At 43.7% G+C, this 22,712-nt stretch overlaps 1 protein-coding gene and 1 pseudogene across 1 annotated transcript; one reads left to right on the top strand and one right to left on the bottom strand.

Moving 5' to 3' along the window:
• Positions 1 to 1,450: 1,450 nt before the first annotated feature.
• LOC140521468 (lysine--tRNA ligase-like) lies at positions 1,451 to 22,710 on the bottom strand. Its single transcript, XM_072636514.1, has 15 exons — positions 22,295 to 22,710; positions 20,756 to 20,905; positions 17,415 to 17,538; positions 14,831 to 14,996; positions 13,858 to 13,951; positions 13,307 to 13,493; positions 13,020 to 13,145; positions 12,414 to 12,533; positions 7,337 to 7,499; positions 7,046 to 7,219; positions 6,782 to 6,867; positions 6,446 to 6,531; positions 3,729 to 3,855; positions 2,418 to 2,561; positions 1,451 to 1,818 (listed from the first exon to the last, which is right to left on the bottom strand). Exons 2-15 carry the CDS (start codon positions 20,884 to 20,886, stop codon positions 1,720 to 1,722), a joined length of 1,827 nt encoding a protein of 608 aa, XP_072492615.1. The 5' UTR covers positions 20,887 to 20,905; positions 22,295 to 22,710; the 3' UTR covers positions 1,451 to 1,719.
• LOC140529959 (pre-mRNA-processing factor 17 pseudogene) lies at positions 8,893 to 11,247 on the top strand (annotated as a pseudogene).
• Positions 22,711 to 22,712: the final 2 nt, after the last annotated feature.

The raw sequence follows: 22,712 nt of genomic DNA, 5'->3' as shown, positions 1-22,712 counted from the left end.
AGGGGAGCGAAAGGCTCACTAGTCTACCAATGCCTTGGCTGACAGGGCCAGAAATTATGGGTCAAGAAGCCTTGGGCGGACTTCTTGAAGAGTTAGAATTTGAAGCAGAGAACCTTAGAGCTCAGCAGCCCCCTCAGCCTCTGGCCCTCAGTAGGGCAGACCTGTGTCCCAAAAGAGACAAGTTACACTTGTTTATGACAGCTAGTCTGGCCTTATAGACAAGAATATCAGTCAGGCCCAAATCGTGCCCTAGCATCCAGGAAAGCACCAGCAAAGCAGTTTTCTAGAGCTCTTTCAATTTCTAAAGTTCGTATACAGACAGGGTTTGAGACTGAGGTGCTTCCTAGTCAGGATTTTTAATGACACACAGGCTTGGCTTCCAGATTGCATAATCTAGTGTCCCCTATTTCATGCAACATTTACTGAAAGGTTTAGTTTTTTTTTTTTATCTTAAGCAAATTGACTTGGGGATGTTCTCCTCCTGTAAGGATTCCAGATTGTCTTTTTCCCTTGATTTCCATACATCTAGAGCTATATTCTTCATTCCAAAACCAGAACTTTCTTCTGTCTAGGTTATATCTGCCATACATGTATATTTAGTATATCCTTTACTCTAGAAAACACAAGTGTTTTCATAATCTCTTTTCACACAAAAGAAGAATTCGTTTTTGTATTGAAGGCTATATCCTTCTTACAAATCACAACAGCTAACATGTATATGGCATTTTGAAGTCTGCAAAGCATTTAAACCATATTATCATGTACGATCCTCACAACTCTGAGGTCGATGCTATTACTACCTCCTTTTACATAGGGGGAAATTAAGAATCAGAGAGGACAGGTGGCTTGCCTGGGATACCACAGTCAGTGAGTGTCAAAAGGAAAATTTAAATCAGGGTCTTTCTGATTCCAAGGTCAGTGATCTACCTGTTAAGCCACATCCCCAACTATTTCACATCTCAGCCTTTTCAGATGGCATGTTTTTCTTCTGCGAGGCCTCTGCCTCGCCCCAGCACCCAGCACACAGCACAAAACAGACGCTCAAGAACTCTTTGTTGAAATGCACTGAACTGGAATTGATGGATGGATGGATGGATGCTTGGGGGCAATCGCACCATTTCTCATCCAAGGACCTTGAGGTTAGTTTAGATTACAGTTACTTACCTGATGCTGCCCCATTGTAAGGGGCAGACTGGGCACCCACACCCAGGCTCCAAATACCCTCATTTCTCTACCATGCACATCTCCTGTTGGATGTTCTCCACTTTCTTGAATCTTGAAAAGGCAGTGTTTCACTCCCAATTGTGGCCCTTTATAGAAAAAGGACCACGTTCCAATCCCTGCCAGCACTGGGTCTTACACTCTCTGAGAGAGCAGCTGTGCCTATTAAAGCATTGATTTTCCTGGAACAGAGGCATTCCAAGGTTACGGGGAAATGAAGTACAGCAGCAAAAAGACAGATAGGATTTATTGGGGTTCAAGATACAGAAAGCTGTTCTCAAAAGAGTGCCTCCTCAAACTGCACAGAGGGACCTGGCAGCTTCTGCTGGAAGAAAAGTCTGCTTCATTCTTATCCTTGTAGCCCCTTGCACCCAGCACGATGCCTACTACATCCTACACACTTAATACACACTAGATGAGTGGACTGTATACAGTTCCTTCTGGCCCTGAATTTTCTTTCCAACATAGAAAAGATGGTCAAGTCATATGGGTCACATTCTAGCTGTCGGTGATAATCGATGGTCCTTTTGGTAAACCAGTGTTTGCTGGATTCTCCTTCTTGTTTTCTGGTTTCATGGCAGGAAAGAGAAGAACCTCCTAGAGGGGAGAAATGTGTACTGTGCTTAGCAAGTTGTGTGTAAACTCTTCTCCTGCCACCATCCCAACTTAACATCTTCTCCTCCTAAACAGTATCAGGCACTACAGGACTTTCCAGGGAGGTACCCAGAGGATACACCTTTGCAGAAAACAGAAATTACCCAGTTTCCTTTTGCCTCTGTTAGCTCTAGAGCAGGGGTAAGGAACCTGTGTCTTCGAGCCCACATGTGGTCCTCTAGGTCCTCAAGTGTGGCCCTTTGACTGAATCCAAATTTCACAGAACAAGTCCCCTTAATGAAAGGATTTGTTCTGTAAAACTCAGTCAAAAGTCCACACCCAAGGACACATGTGGCCTTGAGGGTGCAGGTTCCCAAACTCTGTTGTAGGATGTGAGCACTATTCCAGATCAGAAATTTTTACAAAATAGATGGAAAGGACAGACTCTTTTTCTTGTATTAATTCTGCTTTTTTTAAAACTAAGGAAGTAGAGAACTTAGATTTCTTAAGCCTCAAGTTAGGGGGAAAAAACTCCACAAAAAATGTGCCCTTTTCAGAACATAAGCTCTCTAGCATGAGGTGGGGAGAGTTGGTTATTTAACCTTAATGCTATGGGAGTCTGTAAGAAGCATAGTGAGTCTGTCGATGCCCATCCCCCAGCCAGCTGTTGGAGGGAGCCCATATTCCAGGGCAGTGCAGAAACTGTCATCCATAATCATGGCTTCATCATCACCTGCAGCTTTGGCCTAGATGAGACAAAGAAAGGGTGAACTTATCAATGCTGAGCTGCATATACATTTTTTTAAAATTGAATTTTTTTTTTTTTGGCAAGGCAATCAAGGTTAAGTGACTTGCTCAGGGTGTAAGAAGAAGCAAAGAGAGATTTGTGTTGTTTTCTTTCTGGAGTTCAGTTTTCCAGGCTCGTTGAAAACATCTGAAAGATTGATCTCTTTTGAACCCTGATAATTCACAGCTATGCTGAGTCATGTAAGTTTCATGCCTACTGAATCTGAGCCAATCAGGGGCCAAGTCTTTGTTATATATCCTGGGAAACTGGCATTTTGCTTTGGGAGTTCACTTATGAGAAGGACATTTTGATTCCCTGGACAGGACTCTAAGTAGCCATTTATCAGGATCCCCCAACCCCCAAACTACTCAGAGGTTTTTGCTCTCCCATCTGATGTGGATGCAGGTGCTTGTATTACTTTGTTCAGACAGTAAGAGCCCTGTCTGTTCAATCTTTGTGCTAATTTCTCTGCTTGTATTTTCTCCACATTCAGGGTGTTAACCTTCTCCCTGAAACAGTGAATGACTTACACATGTTTAATTTAAGAAGGATTGTTAACCCCTTTGGAGCTGTCTTTCCTTTATAAAGCAGATCAAAGAACCCATGCTAGCAGGCTATCCTGGGTGTGCTAGGGTGCTTACTAATCTAATACACAGGGTCACACGGCTAGTAAGTATCAAGTGTCTGAGGCTGGATTTGAACTCAGGGCTGGTGCTCTATCCACTGTGTGTTTTAGTACCCTTCTGCACAAAGTAATGTGCCTGGGAGGAGGGTACAATTCCAGGGAATTACCAATAATTAGACTGTATTATGGAACGTTTTCCTATAATTTCTAGACATGTGTAGAAGAAATCCATTTCTGGATAAACATACATTTCACTAAGCCTACAATGTAAAGATTGAGCAGGACTTCTTCCAGAAACCCCCATGCTGCCTCCACCCTTCCTAATGGTCTGTCTGTCAAAGTCTTTATTTTCATGTGTTTTGCCTTAGAATAGACCCAGCTATTTGTTTAGATTCTTACTGAATTACAAGGGGAAGTAGGCAATACTCTGAAATGTGTCAGGGCCTAGATTCTGTAGAAGTAACTGAGCAGGTTCTGTTGCTCATCCTCTTTCACCCCTACCTTGGCCTGCTCTTCAAACAGCTGGCGCTGCCGCACAGGGTCATTCAGCTCCGTATAGGCGTTGCATATTTCATTCTTCATCACGAAGAGCTCAAAGCGCTCGGTAAGGCCATTCTTGGAGCGATGCCTGCACAATGGAAACCAAAGGACAGTGCTGGGCTTAGAGATGAGACTTCCTGATGGCCAGACAACTGGATCTAGTCCAACTCTTTCATTTTACAAATGAGGAAAATGAGACCACACAAGTGACTTGCACACACAGGTCACAATCAATGGCCTCTTTTCCACTGCCTCATGAAGGGGTCCAATACAGAACGGGGGACTGAAGTTTCAAGTCCATCAGTTAACAGGTATAACTGCTCAACTTCAGGTGATATGGAGGCCTTGCTAGTCACAAAGCAAAGTGTAAATGCACAGAGGGATGTGGCATCAAACCCTGTAGGAAACCTACAACAAAGAATGCAGAGATGTGGCATATTTCAGACCTCAGCCTCTATGCATTGTGGACAGCAAAGGTGCTGTCATAGATGCTTGTGGCACTCTGGGGAAGACTATGGTGTGTGCTCTCTCTCAGAGTCATGCTTTTAAATGCACAAAATGAAATGCTAAGATTGCAAAGGAAATCAGTTTTATTGACATATGGTTAAAAACAAGTTTATGAACCTTAGGTTTAAGAACCTTTGCTCTTACCTCTGGGAGCAATAGGTGGCTTGTTCTGAGGGGGGACTCTCAAATTATTTCAGATCCTGAGCCTTAATGCACCTCAGGCACTCAGTGTGTGTATGGTATTGGATGCTGGGGGCTGCTTCTGGGGCCTCATTACAAACTTAGGTCATCTAATCCCACCTGGGGCCCCACTGTTGTATGACAATTCTTTCCTTCTTACCTGAATAACTCTCATACTCTACACAAGCGGCCATTCCAAACCTCTTCTCCACAGAGGCTTTTTAGACTAACTCCCACTAACCCCTCTCAGCAGGCCTTGTCTCCTACATTAGGGAGAAAATCTAGCCCTAGGCAACCTCATGTTCTCCACTTCACACTTCAAAACCCTTCTTTTCTTTGCTTCAGTTTCTAATAAAGAGGCAGGCATTGTCCTTGACCAGTGTCTTTCTGATCTGACTCCTCCCTAACTCCCTAGGAGCCTGCTCCTCCATCATTCTCTCCTCATCTTCAATCTCTCCTGATCCTTCGGTTCCTTCCCTGACTCCTACCTCTTCCCCAGGTCCTCTGCATAATTAAAAATTCTCCTTTCCCACCTAATACCTCTTTTTTCCTTTCACAAGCAAATCCCACGTTAAAGGTCTCGTGATGGTCACAGTGCAGCAGCAGTGTGCTGATGCCCAGTGCCAAGGACTATGGTGGCAAGGACTTTCTCTCAGGGTCTTTGGCACCTGTGGGAATAGCTACCAAGCAGTCTCTTCCCAGATATTTCCCAGAATGATGGCTGAGGGCTCTGGGCTGGAAGCACTGCTATGCCCAAAGCACTTAGGGTCAGGATCCTGGGCTGTCTCCATTGGAGTTGGAGAGGATGGGGGGGGCCAAGGTGGTGGTGATGGTAGTTTAACTTCTGTGGGCCAGGCAGTTTCTTATCTCTCCCGTCGTGGGGGTTAGCTGTTTTGGCTGGCTTCCCTGCCTGCTGTGTGGAAGTTGTCTGGCAGTCAAATAGGGACAACTGGCCCTTTCTCTAGTTGTCTCCCCTGATGACGGTCATTTCCACTCAGGCCCCAGCAGAAAAACAAATCTGTATCTGGGTCACCCACTAAGGTCTACAGCTTGGTCAAAAAGACAGGAAGTCGGTAAGCCCTATCATCCCAGGGGCCTTTGGGCAGGTCCATATGGGAGGCAGGTGAGCTAAGCCAGACAGGGGCTGCTCTTCTGTAAGAGGACTAAGTACCGAGAGAAGGAAGGAAGCTGCTGGTCATATAGAGCTTCCAGCCCAGTGTGGCTGCCACCACCTTGGAACAGACCTTCTAACGGCCTCTCTACTTCTCATCTCACTATTTCTAGTCCATCTTTTGTATAGGCTGCCAAATGCATGGTCCTCAGGCACAGATCTGACCATGTCACATATCTTTCACTAAAAATCTTAAATGGATTCCTGTTGCCTCTAGGGCAAAATACAAAATCCTCCACTTGGCATTTAAAGTGTTCCAAAATCTGGCTCCTGCACACCTTTCTGGTCTTATTTCCTATGACTCTCCTCCATTCACATAGGCCCTGTTTCAAACAGTCCTCGTGGCTCCCATGCTGAAAACATCTTCCCTCTCCTCAGCCTTCTCTGTGGCTGCCTCCTGTTTAACTCCACCACGGAGCCAGCACTCCCCATGTCATTCCAAGCAGAGCTTATGTGCTATCTCCTATATGGGGCTTCAGCTGACCCCCCAGTTATTCACATGCTTCTCTTCATGAAATTCCTTTGTATTTACACATTTGTGCACATGTGGTGTCATACAGGGTTGTTGTGAGGATCAGATGAGGGGACACTGGTTAAGGATTTAGCACAGTCCCTAGCATGGAGTAATCCTTCCCTCTAACCCCATATCCTCCTCACAGAATGGTAAAGTCCTGAAAGGCAGAGGGTCTTCGTTGTTTTTTTGTCTCTGCATCCCCTATTCCTAGCAGGGGCCTGGTACACAGTAAGCACTTAGAACGTTTGTTGACCTGAATTTATTAATGATCTACTCCTCTCCTGGACAGCCATGCTGTTATCTTACCACTTGGCCAATGGGCTCATTATCTGTGGGTGGTCACAGATGAAGGTGGGGTTGATGCAGGTCACTTCCAGGAACTCACCTACAAGCTGAACAACAAAGGACACACTGCTAGAGAACAAGTTTGAGTAATGTTTTCCTAGTCCCAATCCTAAATCCCCACTCAAACAATATGCTTCTGAATATCTGGCTCATACTTTTCCCATCTGTCTAACTAGAGTCCTCTGAAGATGTCTGAGCTGGATTCTCCTCACTGTGGGCTGCTATTTTCACAAGGAACAGAAGGAGCCATCCATCTTAGGATGAGAGGGACAGGACCCCAAGGTCATGATCACTTACCTTGTCAAGAAGCCTTGCTGTAGTTCGGGGAGGGGGACACTCCACACTTCTCTCCACACAGATGTCATCCAGAATCTTACGAGTTTCTGTTATCCAAACACACAAAATTAGGGGAGAGCTCCCAAGTGCCTGGGGGAGGAACTGTGTAAAGGACTACAGCAGAACTACAAGGCTTTACAAACCTTAAAGCATTATGTAAAAGTGAGTTATAAGCAATGACAGTTTCTGATGCAATGGCTAAGGTCAAGGGAGAATTATCTTTACCTTCTGTTTCAAAATCACTGGTCTCAGGAAGCTTCATGCCCAGAGCTTTCTCAAGCTCTTCCACCATGCTGATTTTGCGGAAGGGTGGGGTGAAGTCAATATCATAGGCCTGGCCCTCTGGGCCATCTGGGTGATAGGTGACCTTGTAACTTCCTGTAATGTTCTTCACCATTCCTGAGAGAGAAAGCTGCTCCTTAAAGAGGATCTACCAAGATCCCACATGGTCCTTCCCTCTGATATGGTGCATTAAGGCCCAGAGAGCACATGTCAAAGGCATGGTGGAGAGGTTACCTGAAATCATCTTCTCGGTGATCTCCATGAGATCATGGTAATCTGCAAATGCCATGTAGAACTCACAGGTTGTGAATTCAGGATTGTGAGTCAAATCAATTCCTTCGTTCCTGAACTGACGTCCAATTTCATAAACCCGGTCAATGCCACCAACCACCAGCATCTAAATACAGAGAAAACAAGTCATGCATAGCAAGGGTTGGTTAAGTAAAAATGTAAGAAATGTAAAAATTCTGTCGGGGAATTTTCAATAGAAGAAACAAATTATCAATGACCATATGAAAAAGCATTCAAAGTATATAATTGTTTAAAAAATGTAAATTAAAACAACTCTGAGTGACTATCTTATATCTTTCAAGTTGGAGAAAATAATAAAAGATGATAACCCACAGTGCTTGTGCGGTTATGAGGAATAACCATGTATGCTTATACAATTTTGGTGGAAGTGATATAAAATGATACAATTAAGTTACAAAAATATTTATACCTATTCATCCAGTTATCCCACTAGTGGAATTATACCCCAGGAGGCTAGTAACAGGACCTATACGTACAAAATATTTTGCTATTTGTGACAGAAACAAATATGGAAGAAAAAACCAAAATCAAAATGATGTGCCCTATTGTTTGCCACAGACCTGACTCTTCCCTCTTCCTTAATCCCCATATCTCATTAGCTGCCAAGTCTTGTCAGTTTAACTTCTGATATAGCCTTCCTATCTACCCATTTCTGTCTGATTACACAGCCATCACACTAGTTTGGGCCCTCTTCACCTCTTGATGTATGAATGCAATGGAATGTTGCTATGTAGCTGCACCATATAAAATGACAATGATGAAGAATTATTTTTTAAAATGGCAAGACTTATGTGAAAAGACGCAGAGTGGAAAAGAAAGGAAGAACCAAAAATTTCATACAAAAATTATGTAAAGAAAGACAATAACAGCGAGTGAGACAGAAATTCACAAGAGGAAACAGCACCATTTTATTGGTATTGTGTTAAAGTCAACAGACATCCTTAAACAACAACGGGCAATTCACAATTTATGGCTAGGTTTACGATCACTTTTTGTTTTCTTCTTTTCTTTTTTCTTTAAAACTACTAAAGAAAACTACTGAGTTTTTATATTTTCTTTTTTCTTTAAATATCTGAAATCTTACTTTCAATGGAAGCTGAAACAAACCTATTTTTCAATAATTATTAAAAATCTTCCTTGCACAAGCCCACAGTTGCTTCCAAATCTCAGGATAACTAAGTTTTTTACAGACCAGGATCATAGTTTATAGATACAGAGAAGTCTCTGCACTTCAGAGCACAGTCAATACTTACTGACTGATATGTACCATCCTTCTCCCTAAACATGCATGACAGTTTGAATATGTTACCTAAGATGATGAAATACACAGGTATACACAGATCCTCCACACAAAATTCTAAAATAAGCTCTAACGTAAGGAAAAAGATATAGCAGCAAACATATACTAGCTCATTTGGTGTCCCATGTAGACTTGACAGGAGGAAAAACTAAGCTGTCAAGAAAAAGAAGCAACAGTCATGTTGGCTGCTATTGCTGCCCTGGCAGCTTCCTACAGCCTGGGCTCGGGGTCCGAGTCCAATTCTGACAATGAGACCGGCCGCTGTTCCCTACCCACCACCGACTCCCTCATCCATCTGACGAAGAAGCCTTCGGCCTATCTCCCTCTGGTGGGGACCGTGGATGTGGCTCTGGAGGCGGTGGTTAAGGAAGATGTAGAGACTGAATGGGTAGAGAGAGAAGAATCAGGAAGGCCAGTTTGTGGAGGCTATTGTGCTCGGCCATGGCGATGTGGCGATGAGGACTTGAATCAAGGCAGTGTCTATGTAAGCAAATGTGTGTGGTGATGTAGAAATAGAATAGATGTTAATTTTCGAAACTGGGGGCAAGGGAGAAAGGCTGAGGATGACTGTTGTGAACCTGGTCATGATGGTGCCATCAGCAGAAATAGGTAGATGATGCTGAGAGGTGGATTTAAAAAGACATATGAGTCCCACTTTGGACAGGCTGAGTTTAAGATGAATTTGCAACCTTCATATGGACATGTCAAATCATCGTCTGGATGATGTGGGACTTAAGACAGAGATTCATAAGACTAATGGTGCAGTTGTAGAATTTGTGTCCTTCAAGATAATGATTAAATCACTGAGAGCTAATAAAGAGAGAGCCTCCAGGAGAAGCGGTGTAGTCAGCAGTGTATATATTGTAGAAATTTCAAAGAGAATGAGTACTGAGTAAAGGTTGCTGAATTTAGCAATGAAGAGATGATTGGTAAATCTTAGAGAGTTTCAGTCAAATGGTAGGATCAGAAGTCAGATTGCAAGAGGTTGAGAAGGAAGTCCAATATAATCCTTCCTATGAGACCATGTTTGCTCCTGAGTTCGGACCAGGAAATCCCTTTAGGACTCAACAGATGGCTGCCCCTAGGAATATGCTTCCTGGATTTGCTGAACCAACTCATATCAATGACTTCATGTTTGAATAACAGAGGTGAACTTTTGCAACCTATGGCTATGCATTGGACCCCTCATTAGATAATCACCAAGTTTCTACCAAATATATTGGTTTTGTAGAAGAAGCTGAGAAAAATCAAAGTTTAACTGGTTTGAAACTGGAGAAAAAAACAGAAAAGAGAAAAAAGTTCAAAGAAAATGATACATCAAATATTGATGGTTTCTTAGGACCTTGGGCAAAATATGTAGGTGAAAAAGAAGTGGCTAAACCTTCAGAAGAACAGAAAGAATTAGATGAAATCACAGCCACGAGGCAAAAGAAAGGCAAACGTGAGGGAGACAAACCTGGGGAAGAAAAGACCATTTTATGTGTCAAAGAAATGTATGACTATCAGAACAGGTCTTATCTTCATGTTCCTCAAGATGTGTTAATCTCCATTCTACGGTATCACCTGAGAAATGTTATCTTCCCAAAAAACAGATCCATATTTGGTGTGGACATACAGAGGGTGTCAGTGCCGTCAGGCTGTTTCCTCTTTCTGGCCATCTGTTGCTGGGACTGCAAAATTAAGTTATGGGAAGTTTATGGAGATCGGTGCAGTTTGCGAACATCTGTTGGTCACAATAAGGCTGTGAGGGATATCTGCTTTAATGGTGTAGGACTTCTGTTCCTCAGTGTAGCGTATGACAGGTGTATTAAGCTCTGAGACACTGAGACAGGTCAGTGTATATCAAGATTTACAAACCAGAAAGTACTTTATTGTGTCAAGTTCAATACTGATGAAGACAAACAGAATCTTTTTGTGACTGGAATGTCAGATAAAAAGATTGTACAATGGGACATCAGAAGTGAGGAGATTGTGCAAGAATATGATAGGCATTTGGGAACTGTCAACACCATGGTGTTTGTGGATGAGAATAGGTGGTTTGTGAGCACTTCTGATGACAAGAGTCTACATGTTTGGGAATAGGACATTCCTGTAGATTTCAAATACATAGCAGAACCCAGTATGCATTCAATGCCTGCAGTGACAGTCTCTGAATGGGAAGTGGCTGGCATGTCAGTCCATGGACAATCAGATTTTAATTTTCAGAGCACAAAACTGATTCAGATTGAATAAGAAAAACATGTTTAAAGAGAACATGGTGGCAGGCTATGCTTGTCAGGTGGACTTTTCCCCAGATATGAGCTATGTGATACCAGGAGATGGAAATGGAAAATTAAACATTTGGAACTGGAAGACTATAAAACTCTACAGATGATTTAAAGTTCATGATAAAGTATGCATAGGTGCTATGTGGCACCCACATGAAACATCCAAGGTTATAACTTGTGGCTGGGTTGGTCTTAATAAATTATGGATTAACCCTCAAACTTCCCTAGGGTCTTTTGGATTTGACGACATATTCAACTGTATTTGATTATTAAATGTGTTGAGTGACAAAAAAAGAAAAAAGAAAAAGAAGCAACAAGCAGATCTTAAGGAAAAATCCTAAAAGGAGATATACTCTTTCCTCCTTCCTCTGGACATCACTTTCTTGTCCTCACTCTCATTGTCTATTCAATCAATAAAACAACAAGAATTTATTAGATGCCTCCTCTGTGGCAGGTGCTGTACGAGGTGCAAAACTTAACAGGCCCAGTCATTAAGGGACATATGTTCCGCCAGGAAAAATGCCATGAATACATTTAAATACAAACTATCTACCAAGTAATTGGGGTGGAGGGGGAAGGCAAGAGGAGCTGAAGCAATCAAGGGGAAGGCAGCAGCAGTCAGAGAGCCAGGAGGCAGGTAAGAAGGAGCAGGGGATTCTAGGCTTATGCAAAGGCAAGAGATGGAATGTGAACACTAGCTAGTCAGCTGATCTAGAACTGAAGAATGGGTGAAGGGGAATCATGTGTAATGAGCCTGGAAAGAGGCTGGAGCCAGAAGGTGAAAGATTTTAAATGCCCTAAGAAGAGGTTTTCTTTTATCCTAGGGCAATAAGGAGCCACTAGAGTTTTCTGAATGGGGGAGTGACGTGGTCAGACATTTATTTAAGTAACACCACTTGGGAAGTGCATGGAAGATGGATTAGAAAGAAGAGGCTTGAGGCAGAGAAATCGATGAGAAGGCCAGGAAGTCCCAGGCCGGGTCGGGGCTGTGTAAGTAGAGAGAGGTGCAGAGACATGAGGGAGATCTGGAGGAAGAACTGATAAGACCTGACAACTGACAGGATTCTGGGGTGAGGGAGGATGAAGAGTTGAGGATATCTTTAAAGTCACAAACCTGTGGGCCTGGAAGGATGGTGAAACCCTCAACAGAATGGAGACTTAGGAAGAGGGGTGGGCATAGGATGGAAGAGAATGAGTCCTATCTTAGACATGTTCAGCTGAGATGGATAAGATGGACAAGACATATCCATTTCCGATGTCCATGAGGCAGTCAGTGATTCGAGATTAAGCTCAGAAGACAGGAGCAATGGCAGTGCAGCTCCGGGAGCTACATGCAAGGCTCCAAGCCACTCTGGTCAAGCTGATTTCTGCACCATATTGCCCATGACTGGGCGGCCCTTTCACCAAGGTAAAGAGCCTATGGTTTTCTGACCTTGTGATAGAGCTCTGGGGCAATTCTCATGAACAAGTTCATGTCCAGCTCCTTGTGGTAGGTGACAAAGGGTTTGGCCACTGCTCCGCCGGGGATGAAGTTCATCATAGGGGTTTCAATCTGGAAGGAGAAAGAGAAACTTGACCACAGCACAAAGGAGAGCAAAGGCACGGGACTTCTGTTGTTCACTCTAAGCTTATCATTTCCTGTGTTAGAAAACAAGCTTCAGGGCCTACGTAGAAGTATTCTTCATAAAAGTTTGGCTCTTACTTCCTACTAAAGGGCTAAAAATGCCACCAGCCTTGCAGCCTAGAACTGCCCAGTCCATGAAAGTCAGGCCAGACCCTTTAGCATGTCTACCAGTCACCTCCTCAAGCCAGCATGCCTGCTCCTTGTGTGAATGCCACCCTGGAAAGTCAGGTCCTGTGCTAGTACTTGGGGAATTATGGAAACATGGGGGAATGAGGACAGTGACAGAGAAGGGACTACCTTCAGCTGGAATTGGAGGTTACTGACATACAGCAATCCCCAGGAAGGAATAGGGAATATGGGGAAAGCACACATTAGGAATGTCTGAATAAATGTTACAAAAGACTCCTTCCTCACCTCCAGGAAGCCCAGCTCATCAAGAAAGCTCCTTATGTAGGTAATTATTTTGGAGCGGGTGATGAACTTCTGTCTCACAAAGTCATTCAGGATCAAGTCTAAGTATCGTTGACGATAACGTGTTTCCTTTAAGAAACAAACACAGTAGTTAGCAAGCCAGCACATCCTGAAACAAAATGCAGATGTGAGACCACAGGCCTAAGAACAGGAATGCCTAGAGGTCGTAAAAGAACAAAATAAGCCCTAAAAAGGGCTGGATTCAGAGGGAGGAGGCACCAGGAGCTCACCTTGTCTTTGAGGCCAAAATGAAGGTGAGGCAACATATGAAGACACGGTGACAGGAGTGTAATCTCATGGGGAATGATGCTCAGCTCTCCCCTCTTAGTCTTCCCTGGATTCCCCTGAACCCCAATAATGTCTCCCCGTCGAAGTTTGTTATTTATATGAAAAAATTCTTCTTCTGATTTATAATTCCTGAGGGGAAGGGACAATCAATTCAGTACACACTAGCCCAAGTTCAAGATGATCATGTTCTCACCCTGGCCACTCACTAAAATCCTAAGCAATGTAAGGTTGCCCCTTGCAGCATCTTTTGCAAAGCTCTTTATAAAACTTAAATGCTATAGAAATGCTAGCCATTGTTATTATTACAAACTAACCAAGGGCAGGATTTTTCCCTTTATTGTTTACTGATCTCTCCATCCACACATCCAATAAATTCTAGTCACTGAATGACCTGAGCTCTGCTCACCTTACCAGTTTTAGAGAACAGGATTACGAAAATCAGACCAAGAACATCTCTAAACCTTCCACATGCTGGGCTGGTAGCTGGATGTACCTGGAGGTGGCCTTGACCTGCAGCTTGACTCCCTCTCCTCGAATATCATAAAAGAGAAGCTTTTTCCCTGCAGACCGTTTTGCATGGACACGACCTGTAAGTAGCAAAAGCCCTGCTGTCTCACTACTGCCTTCCCTGGGACCTTAATGCCAAATGCTTCCCTCCCTTTGCAGAGCAAGGCACAGAGGGGAACATTTTCCCCATCTGAGGTTTCAGAGAAACATTCTCCCTCATGCTCAGGAGAACATCAGTGGCCCTTACCTAGAAGCAGGGACCTCAGTCAGAGGCCACACCAACTGATCAATTCCACTTCTCCTAAACCTAAAGCTGTGAAGGAGATGCACTGGTCTTAAGGGTACAGAAGACCACTATCTAATGAGAGTAATTCCTCAAACAGGGTGCATATATTATTCAATGGGCATTCTGCAGATGATGCTGCTTTCCCTGAATCTAGATCTCTCTTTCATAGATTTTTTTTCACTTCCCCTCTTACCATCATCTGATACCTTAGGATTAGCTTATATTCCTCTACGAAGAGGAAGAGGAGAGATGTTCCTAGCAGACTGATTTCTTCCTTTTCCCAAATCAGACTTCAGACTGTAAGGGACTCTATAAGGGAAGGACATTCTCTACTGTGTCCATTATACTGGGTCACAGAAGACTTTATAATGGGAAGGAGGCAATCAGCCTTTATATGGAGCCTATTACATGCCAGGCTGTGTGCTAAATGCTTTTACAAATATCATCTCATTTGATAGTGAGGCAGGTACTATTGTCATCCCCATTTTATAGTTGAGGAAACTGAGGCAAGCAGAGGACTTGCCCAGGGTCACACTGCTAGTAAGTATCTGAGGCTGGATTTGAACTCAGGTCTTCCTGACTCCAGGCCCAGCAGTGTGTGCACTCTGAGACCAGCTGCCTCCATAATGGGAGTTTAGCGCATGCTATGACCTGACAGGAGAGGATTACCTACCTGCCACTCTCAAGGTGACATCAGTCAGGTGGTCGCCTGGTTGTAAATGATTATATTGCCTGATGAAGTGGGTGAGTGAGGTGTCCACATGGAACTTGTGTGGGTAGGGGTTGTCTCCACTGACCTTGAGCTGCTCGATTGCCTGGCTGCGGATCTTGTAATATTGCTGCAATAAAACATATCCAAGGTAGAAGATGAAATGTTATCTATGGGTAACAGAACATGAAAGGGGGTGATATGGTATAAGACTGGAAAGGTCTGTGGGAGCCAGGGTTCAAAGGGCTTTTGCCAGACTGAGGATTTTTATTTTATTCCAGAGGCAAGAGAGCTCCCAAAAAGATCTGAATAAAGGGGGCAACATGTACACTGCTGTTGGGAAAAAATGTGAATTGCTCCATTGGCATCAGAAACCTCTCACAGTCAGGTTGCACCCCTCTTTCCAGGCAGCAGCCCACTCCTCCTCCCCTGCTCACACACCTGACCTTCCAGGCAGCCTGGACCACTGAAGGCCTTCTGCCTCCAGCCTCTCCACCTTTGCAGAGACCATATTCTCTCCCCTCTCTTCTCTGCCTCATGGAACCCTGAGCTCCCCTCAAGCCTCCTCTAAAATGCCACCTCTTTCTAAAGGCCTTCCCCTGATTCCCTTAATGTTACTGCTCTGAGCCCCTGCAAAGTACATAAACATGTCATACTTACTCATGATTTACTCCTCTGTGAACACATTATAGCTTCCCAGCAGACAGAGGGCTCCTTGAAAACACAGACTGTCTTGCTTTTGAATCTCTATCCCCAGGGACCAGCACATAATAAATGCTTGTGGAATGACTGTTTTAGGAATAGTGTGGCAGATGGGATGATGGATTGGCTCAAGAAGAAACAGGATGACCAATCAAGCCTTCACAACACCGCAGGTGAAAGGTGATAAAGGCCTGAACTAAGGACAAAAACTGTTCTCACTGAAGGGACCCAGCTCGGAGTTCAATGTGTTCAATCAGGTTCATATTGGAAATGATCGATCAATTACTCAAGCTTCTACTACATCCTGGGAATGGGGAAGCAGCCCGGGCCCTCGAGGAGGGCCTCACGGGCTCTCTTTGCTCCCTCAACCACTTCTCCGAGGCTGATTCATGGGCCCATCAAAGAGGATATATATGTTTCAAAAGTACTTTTTTTAAAGTTTGGGATTCCAAATTCTATTCTTCCCGCAATTCAATATAGGTTATACATGTGCACTCATGTCCAACGAGTCTGTGTTAGTCATTTTATACAAGAAGACTGGAAAGAAAGGAAAAAAGGACGAAAGAAAGAAAGAAGGAAGGAAGGAAGGAAGGAGGAAGAAGGAAGGAAAAAATTCAGACAACATCAGTTCTTTCTCTGAAGGTGGACAGCATGCTTCATCTGAGTCCTCTGAGACTGTCTTGGATCACTGCTTTGCTGCCAATAGCTAAATCATTCATAGTTCATCATACAATATTGCTGTGACTGTATACAGTGTTTTCCTGATCTCGCTCACTTCACTTGGCATCATTTCACAGAAGCCTCTCCAGATTTTTCTGAAATCATCCCGCTTGTCATTTTGCATAGGCACAATAATGCTTTATCATAATCACATACCACAACTTGTTCAGCCATTTCCCAACTCACGAGACATCCCCTCACTTTCCAATTCTTAGTCACCAGAAAAAGAGCTGCTATAAATATTTTGTACAAAAATTTCCTTTTCTGTCTTTTTAAAAAATCTCTTTGGGATACAGACCTCCATAGTGGTATTGCTGCATCAAAGGTTATGCACAGTTTTTGGGAATAGTTCCAAATTGTTCCAAAGAATCCATTATTAAGACCAGCAATTCTCAACTTTCTTCTCCAATAGATTGCTTTGGGCATCCTTTCAGATTTGAGGGTCACTGTTTCAATTCTAAAACACATACAGCCTCACCCTGCTGTTCAGCTTTTGTTTTTCCCTTTCTTAACCTTCTACTCTCTCTCCTCCATGTACACTGTCAGTCACTTTCATTTTCTTGCCTTGAGATCTTCTACCAAATATGTCAGAAGATTTACAAGTCACTGGCTCCCACTCTGAAAAATTCATGTGTCTTGGTTTATTTGTAGATCTTGTTTCTCAACGTACAGAATGAGAGAAAAACTGTCAACGTTGGAGAAAATTCATCATTTTAGAGGGAAACAGTTAAGTTTATTCACATGAAGCTCACTCAGTTTGTGTGAATTAACAGAAATACTCTGGAACATCATTTTTGTTGGTTAATTTCTATAGGACACACACACACACTTGACCCCTTCTTTCCGATAAATAAATGATATTATCATTGTTCGCATTTTATTTTAGCACAGTGCTTGACACACACTACTTGATAAATGTTCATTCATTCAATTAATCAGTAGGCTTAAAAATATCTGAAGGGACCAGTGGCAAGTCAAAACTCTTACTGTGCTTATTTCTTTGAGTCACTCTCCCTTAGGAGATCCAAAGAATGGTATTCTACCTTCTACTCTGACTTGTATGGCTGAGTGGAGTCAGAGAGGTGGCCAGCTCTAACACTGGCGAGCTGGGATACAGGACACTCACATGTGGATCTAGGCTCTCCTCATCAGCGGGCACAGCATGGTCAACAGGGTGACTGGTGGCAGGGGCTTGAATCAGCTGCTTCTCACTGAGCCCCTTCTCATCTTTCAAATGTCTCTTCAGCTCACTGTGTAAAGGGGATAACAAAATTCACTGTGGCAGCTGCCCGGGAGAAGCAGCACTGACCATACCCCTTAGCGCACTGTTACACCTCTACTTCCCAAGGCACTCTGACCCTGACCACACCCCTTAGCGCACTGTTACACACCTACTTCCCAAGGCACTCTGACCCTGACCATACCCCTTAGCGCACTGTTACACCTCTACTTCCCAAGGCACTCTGACCCTGACCATACCCCTTAACGCACTGTTACACCTCTACTTCCCAAGGCACTCTGACCCTGACCATACCCCTTAACGCACTGTTACACCTCTACTTCCCAAGGCACTCTGACCCTGACCATACCCCTTAACGCACTGTTACACCTCTACTTCCCAAGGCACTCTGACCCTGACCATACCCCTTAGCGTACTGTTACACGTCTACTTCCCAAGGCACTCTGACCCTGACCATACCCCTTAACGCACTGTTACACCTCTACTTCCCAAGGCACTCTGACCCTGACCACACCCCTTAGCGTACTGTTACACGTCTACTTCCCAAGGCACTCTGACCCTGACCATACCCCTTAGTGCACTGTTACACCTCTACTTCCCAAGGCACTCTGACCCTGACCATACCCCTTAGCGCACTGTTACACCTCTACTTCCCAAGGCACTCTGACCCTAGCGGTTTTACATCAGAAAAGACATCATTTACCAATGCAGTCACTTCATCACAGAGAGCAGAGACCAAACAAGCAGTGGGTTAAAAAGAAAGGTTAGGAAAAGACGAGAAACTACTGAGTGCTCGGTGCCTAGCTAAAACCTACCAGGAAAGCAAGGTAAGTGACAGTCTAGGGCTGAGTCTGAGATCCAAAAACATTAAAAAAAAAATTTATTTCTCTACTGATCAGTTGTAAGTAAGGTGGATTTTAGAGTAAGCATGATGGATTTCAGGGTGAGTAAAGTGGATTTTTGTTATTTTTAGTTTCCCAGGATCCACAGCCATAACACTCTTTTTTCCCAGACATCATATATGAGTTCACATAATTATGGTTCAAAACATCTCTGCCTCGCTTGCACAGCATTATATAATGATAAGTAATATAAACATCTGTGCTTAAATTGTAAATATCTATTGCGATTGTGCAGTGAGATACAGGGAGGAGGTGACGTAGACTTGTGAGACTATTGCTGGCAGCATGCCTTCTTTGTCTGTTGCCCTATCAAGCAGGTGGGCACTGGTCAGTGAATGGGGAACCCTTAGGTTTGAACGCACAAGCTAGAATGCTGTGTGTGCCTTGATCAGCCCCCATCAAGTCTGGGGAAAATCTGTGTGTGCCTCGACTGGCCCCCATTAAGGCTGTGGGTATTTCGATTGATCCCCTCGAGAGAAGAGGGGTAGCTGCCCCCTCTTCTCACCAGCCCCTGCAAAAAGGGTGATTAGGGAATGCTGTAGGGGCTGGTGCTCCCATTATCAGCAACCCTTGTGAGAAAACTAGAGTAGAATACAGTAAGATTGTTAACCCTTTCAAAGCTGTCTTAGTGTCTTTCCTGTCTGACTAGATCAAGAGTAAACCTGTGCTAACAGCCCTCCTATGTATTAGTGTTTATCTGTCTTAGAACAGTCCTCAAATATTTTCAAGTCAACATTGCCTTTGTAGGGCCTTTATCTCTGTATTCCCAGAAAGGAATTTCTATCCACTAAGAGAAATTGGTTGGACAAGAAATTGGTTGAACAAGACAATTTCTAAACAGGGTATTACCCTAAGTTCCATACTGTAGGCAGGGGATAGGGTAGAATTCATCTTCCTTTCAAAATCACAGAGAATGAGGTCCTCATTTAGAGGATAATTTTAGCCTTTAACTATGGTGAAACACATTAATTCATGCTTGGATTGTGAAAACTTCAGCGCCCAATGATTGAGTCTATATGCATCATATCACACTGACCTAATCTACCAGAGAACATTTACTTAGGGGTGTGAGACATATCCCTTTTAAGTGAAGGAGCCTAACTCATAGAATCACAGAATGTTAAAGCTAGAAGTAACATCAGAAATAGTCTAGCATAATCCCTTCATTTTAGACATAGGTCAAGAAGTGACTTGCCTGAGGATGCATCACCAATAACTACATAGCAAAGAAAGTTCCTGATTTCAGATTTTCTGAGTGCTCCGATTCTGTTGAGGTCTTGGGGTTCTAGGAACTCTGAAAGTCAAGGGCAAACAATGCAGGTCCTGTCTCAAATGAATCTGATCCAAGCCTTCTTTCCATCAGAGACAAGATTTATTAAAACATCAGTAGGGGTAGGGGAGATTTTAACGTTCCCAGCTATGAACCAGACTCCTAAGGAATCTGAGCATTTGTGATGCTCATATTGACAAGTGGGCCAGACTGAATCTGAGCACTTTAATGGAGGCAAAAATGGAAGACTATGAGAGGACCTAGATGTGATCCAGGAGTGACCAAGGAGTCTGGAAACAGAGGAGGGATCTAGACAGAATTAAGGGTGGGAAAGGGCCTGGCAATCCAAAGGTAACCATGAAGGACTGGGCTAGGTTAGAGGTTGGGCATGGGGCCACAGTGAAAGGGCAGTTAAAAAGATTATACTGAATCCTTTGGTATGGTGAATGCCAAGGCCATGTGGGAGAGTTCAGGGAAAGTTCAGGAAGGGGAGGGTTTCCAGGGCCTATACCCTGTTGCTTCCATATCCATGTTTCTTCCAATTAATTACTGGCTATACCACATTAACAATTTTCTCTAAACCAGTTGTGGAGTTCTATGATACTCCATGTTAGATAACTGCAACTTGGGAATTTACTACTTTTCCACAGGTAATGAAGAAAATTTAATTTTTTTTCTGGACATTTCTCTTTAAAACCACAATAAGATTCTCGCAAAGAATTCCTTAATGGTTTGGTAAAAGGATTAGAGACAAAATGTCTAAGAAGTTCCTAAAGTAGTTGCTCAGGAAAGAAAAAGCCACAATCACTGCAAGCAATAATTACTTCAGGGCCACCCCCAAAACAAAACCTTGTGTTTCCCAAGCAGCTAATTTGGGGCCTGGGAGGAAAGCAAGTCTGAATTCCTTAAGCAGTAGATGAGAACTAGCTCCTGGTATTGCTAACAAGACCTCTTTTTTCTACTGCCATGGGCCTAGACAGCTTAGACCTGCTTGAATCAGGAAGGAACAGGAGTTGTGCTCACGTGACAACAGAGAAGGCAACGACCACACCAACCTCCTTTTATCAGAAAGGGCACCGTCCTTGTGAAGTGGGGTGACAGGTAGAGGATGATGTAGCCGAAGTTCCCTCCGACTCCACTTTGTCCAGCAGGCTTGGAGCAAAGGCCCCCGAATAAGCTTCAACATGACTAATGGTTACCGCCACCTAAAGGCAAATACAGACAAGCTGGATCAGAGCAGGCACCCAGTCAACGCATACACAAAAACTCCCTTTCTGGTCTGAGGATTATCTCGTTGCTCCTCATACCACAGCAATTCTGTAACTGGCAAAATTTTCAGTCCTAGACTTTTGAGGGAGGCCCATTTGTGGCCAAGTTTTAATCAAGTTCAATAACAAATTGAAGATAAGAAAATTTTGGAAACTGTCTTCCTCCAACACACTGCACGGAAAAACCCACTTGGGATATGAGAGTAGTTCATGAAGCTTCATTAGTGCCATGTTCTCTCCTGATCTGAAATCTCTGGGAGAGAGGAAGGAGAAGATAACTTCACTATAATTTCACTCCATGGATCACAGCCAAGGCTAAAACCATGTCTTAGAAATCTACCAACTTCTCTCGCAGGAGAAAGGTGGAAAAGAAAATTTAAGAAAATAACTAAGAATGGTTTGGATTAACACGACTTATATGGAATAGGAAGCTCTAATAGAGAGAAGCAACAAAGCTCAGGGTCTAGGTTTGCCCAGGAGCCAAATGAGCAGGAATCTTTTTGATGTTCTGGACCATATCCGATACACAGCTGGTACTTGCTGAATATTATATAAGGGAGGTCAGAGAGGTTTTGAGAAACAGATGAAAATTATGTTGTAAACAGACTAATATTCAATCCGGAGATTCTGAGATCGAGCAAGAATATGAGAATAAATCAGAGGAGGTCAGATCTAGTTAAAATACTTCATTTTACATATAAGTAAACTAAAGTCAAGGTGAAACAACCAGGTTAAGATCACACGGTTAGTTAAACAGCAGAGTCTGATGAGATGAACTGAGACTCAACCCTATGTTTTCTGACCTCAAAGTCAGTGTACGTTCTACTCTGACATTTTGAGACTACATCCACTCATTTTACAAAACCTCTAATCAAGCTATCTGGATACATTCCTCTTCCCCAGGGCATCTGACAATATCTAAAGGTTAAATTCTAAATTTTTTTGCCACCAGATAAATATGAAACACTCCAGCGAAAGGAAGATTAAAGTCATTACTGATGGGTGAAAGGCAGGCCGTCTTTACGGTTCGGAAACGTCAGTCTGAGTGAAGGGAGGAGCCGGCCCGAGTTATGAGTGGCTGGGCATTCTAACCTCACTCGCGGTTCTTTCCTGAGGCTGTCTGGACAAAAATGGAATTTATCCTGCTGTCAGCAGTCTACCGAGAATAACCTCAACATTTCCTTTAAGGGAAATCCCGGCTGGATGCTCGAGAGAGCAACGGTCCCATCTACCAAGGTTCAAACCCCTACTCGGAGGAGTCTGGGACTCGCCTGGGTCTCCTCTAAAGTTTGTAAACTATTCCATAATCAAAAGAAAGAATCTCACTTTTCCCAAGTTCTTTTCTCCCCTCCCACCATAAGGCGAATGAACACAGGTAGCTCAGGCAGAGACCAGCTTTTAGGAGGGGTTGTCTCCGGCAGCGGAACCCCTACAGCGAATTCCAGCCAGACAGCTGAGCCCGGTGCATCACGGGATTTGTAGTTTTCGGAGGCGAAAGGCGCCTTCTTCGAAACTGGATGACCCCAAGTCTGGGCGTTTCCAAGTCCCAGTGCCTATGGATCTCACGGGCCTTAACGTTTTCTTCAGCGGTGCTTACTCCCTAAATTCGTTCTCAGTTTTTTTCCTTTGCAATCTTCAGTTACCACCGCTCCTCACACCGCCATCACCTTTCCCCGAGAGCCCGACGGGAAAGGAAGAGGGAGGAGGTCATCGGAGAGTCACTTCCGGGTCACTCCCATCAAGC

The sequence above is a fragment of the Notamacropus eugenii genome, chromosome 1 (genome assembly GCF_028372415.1).
Source record: "Notamacropus eugenii isolate mMacEug1 chromosome 1, mMacEug1.pri_v2, whole genome shotgun sequence".
NCBI lineage: Eukaryota > Metazoa > Chordata > Mammalia > Diprotodontia > Macropodidae > Notamacropus > Notamacropus eugenii.
Note: the sequence above shows the minus strand (reverse complement) of the source record. Positions and strands in the feature narration are given on the sequence as shown.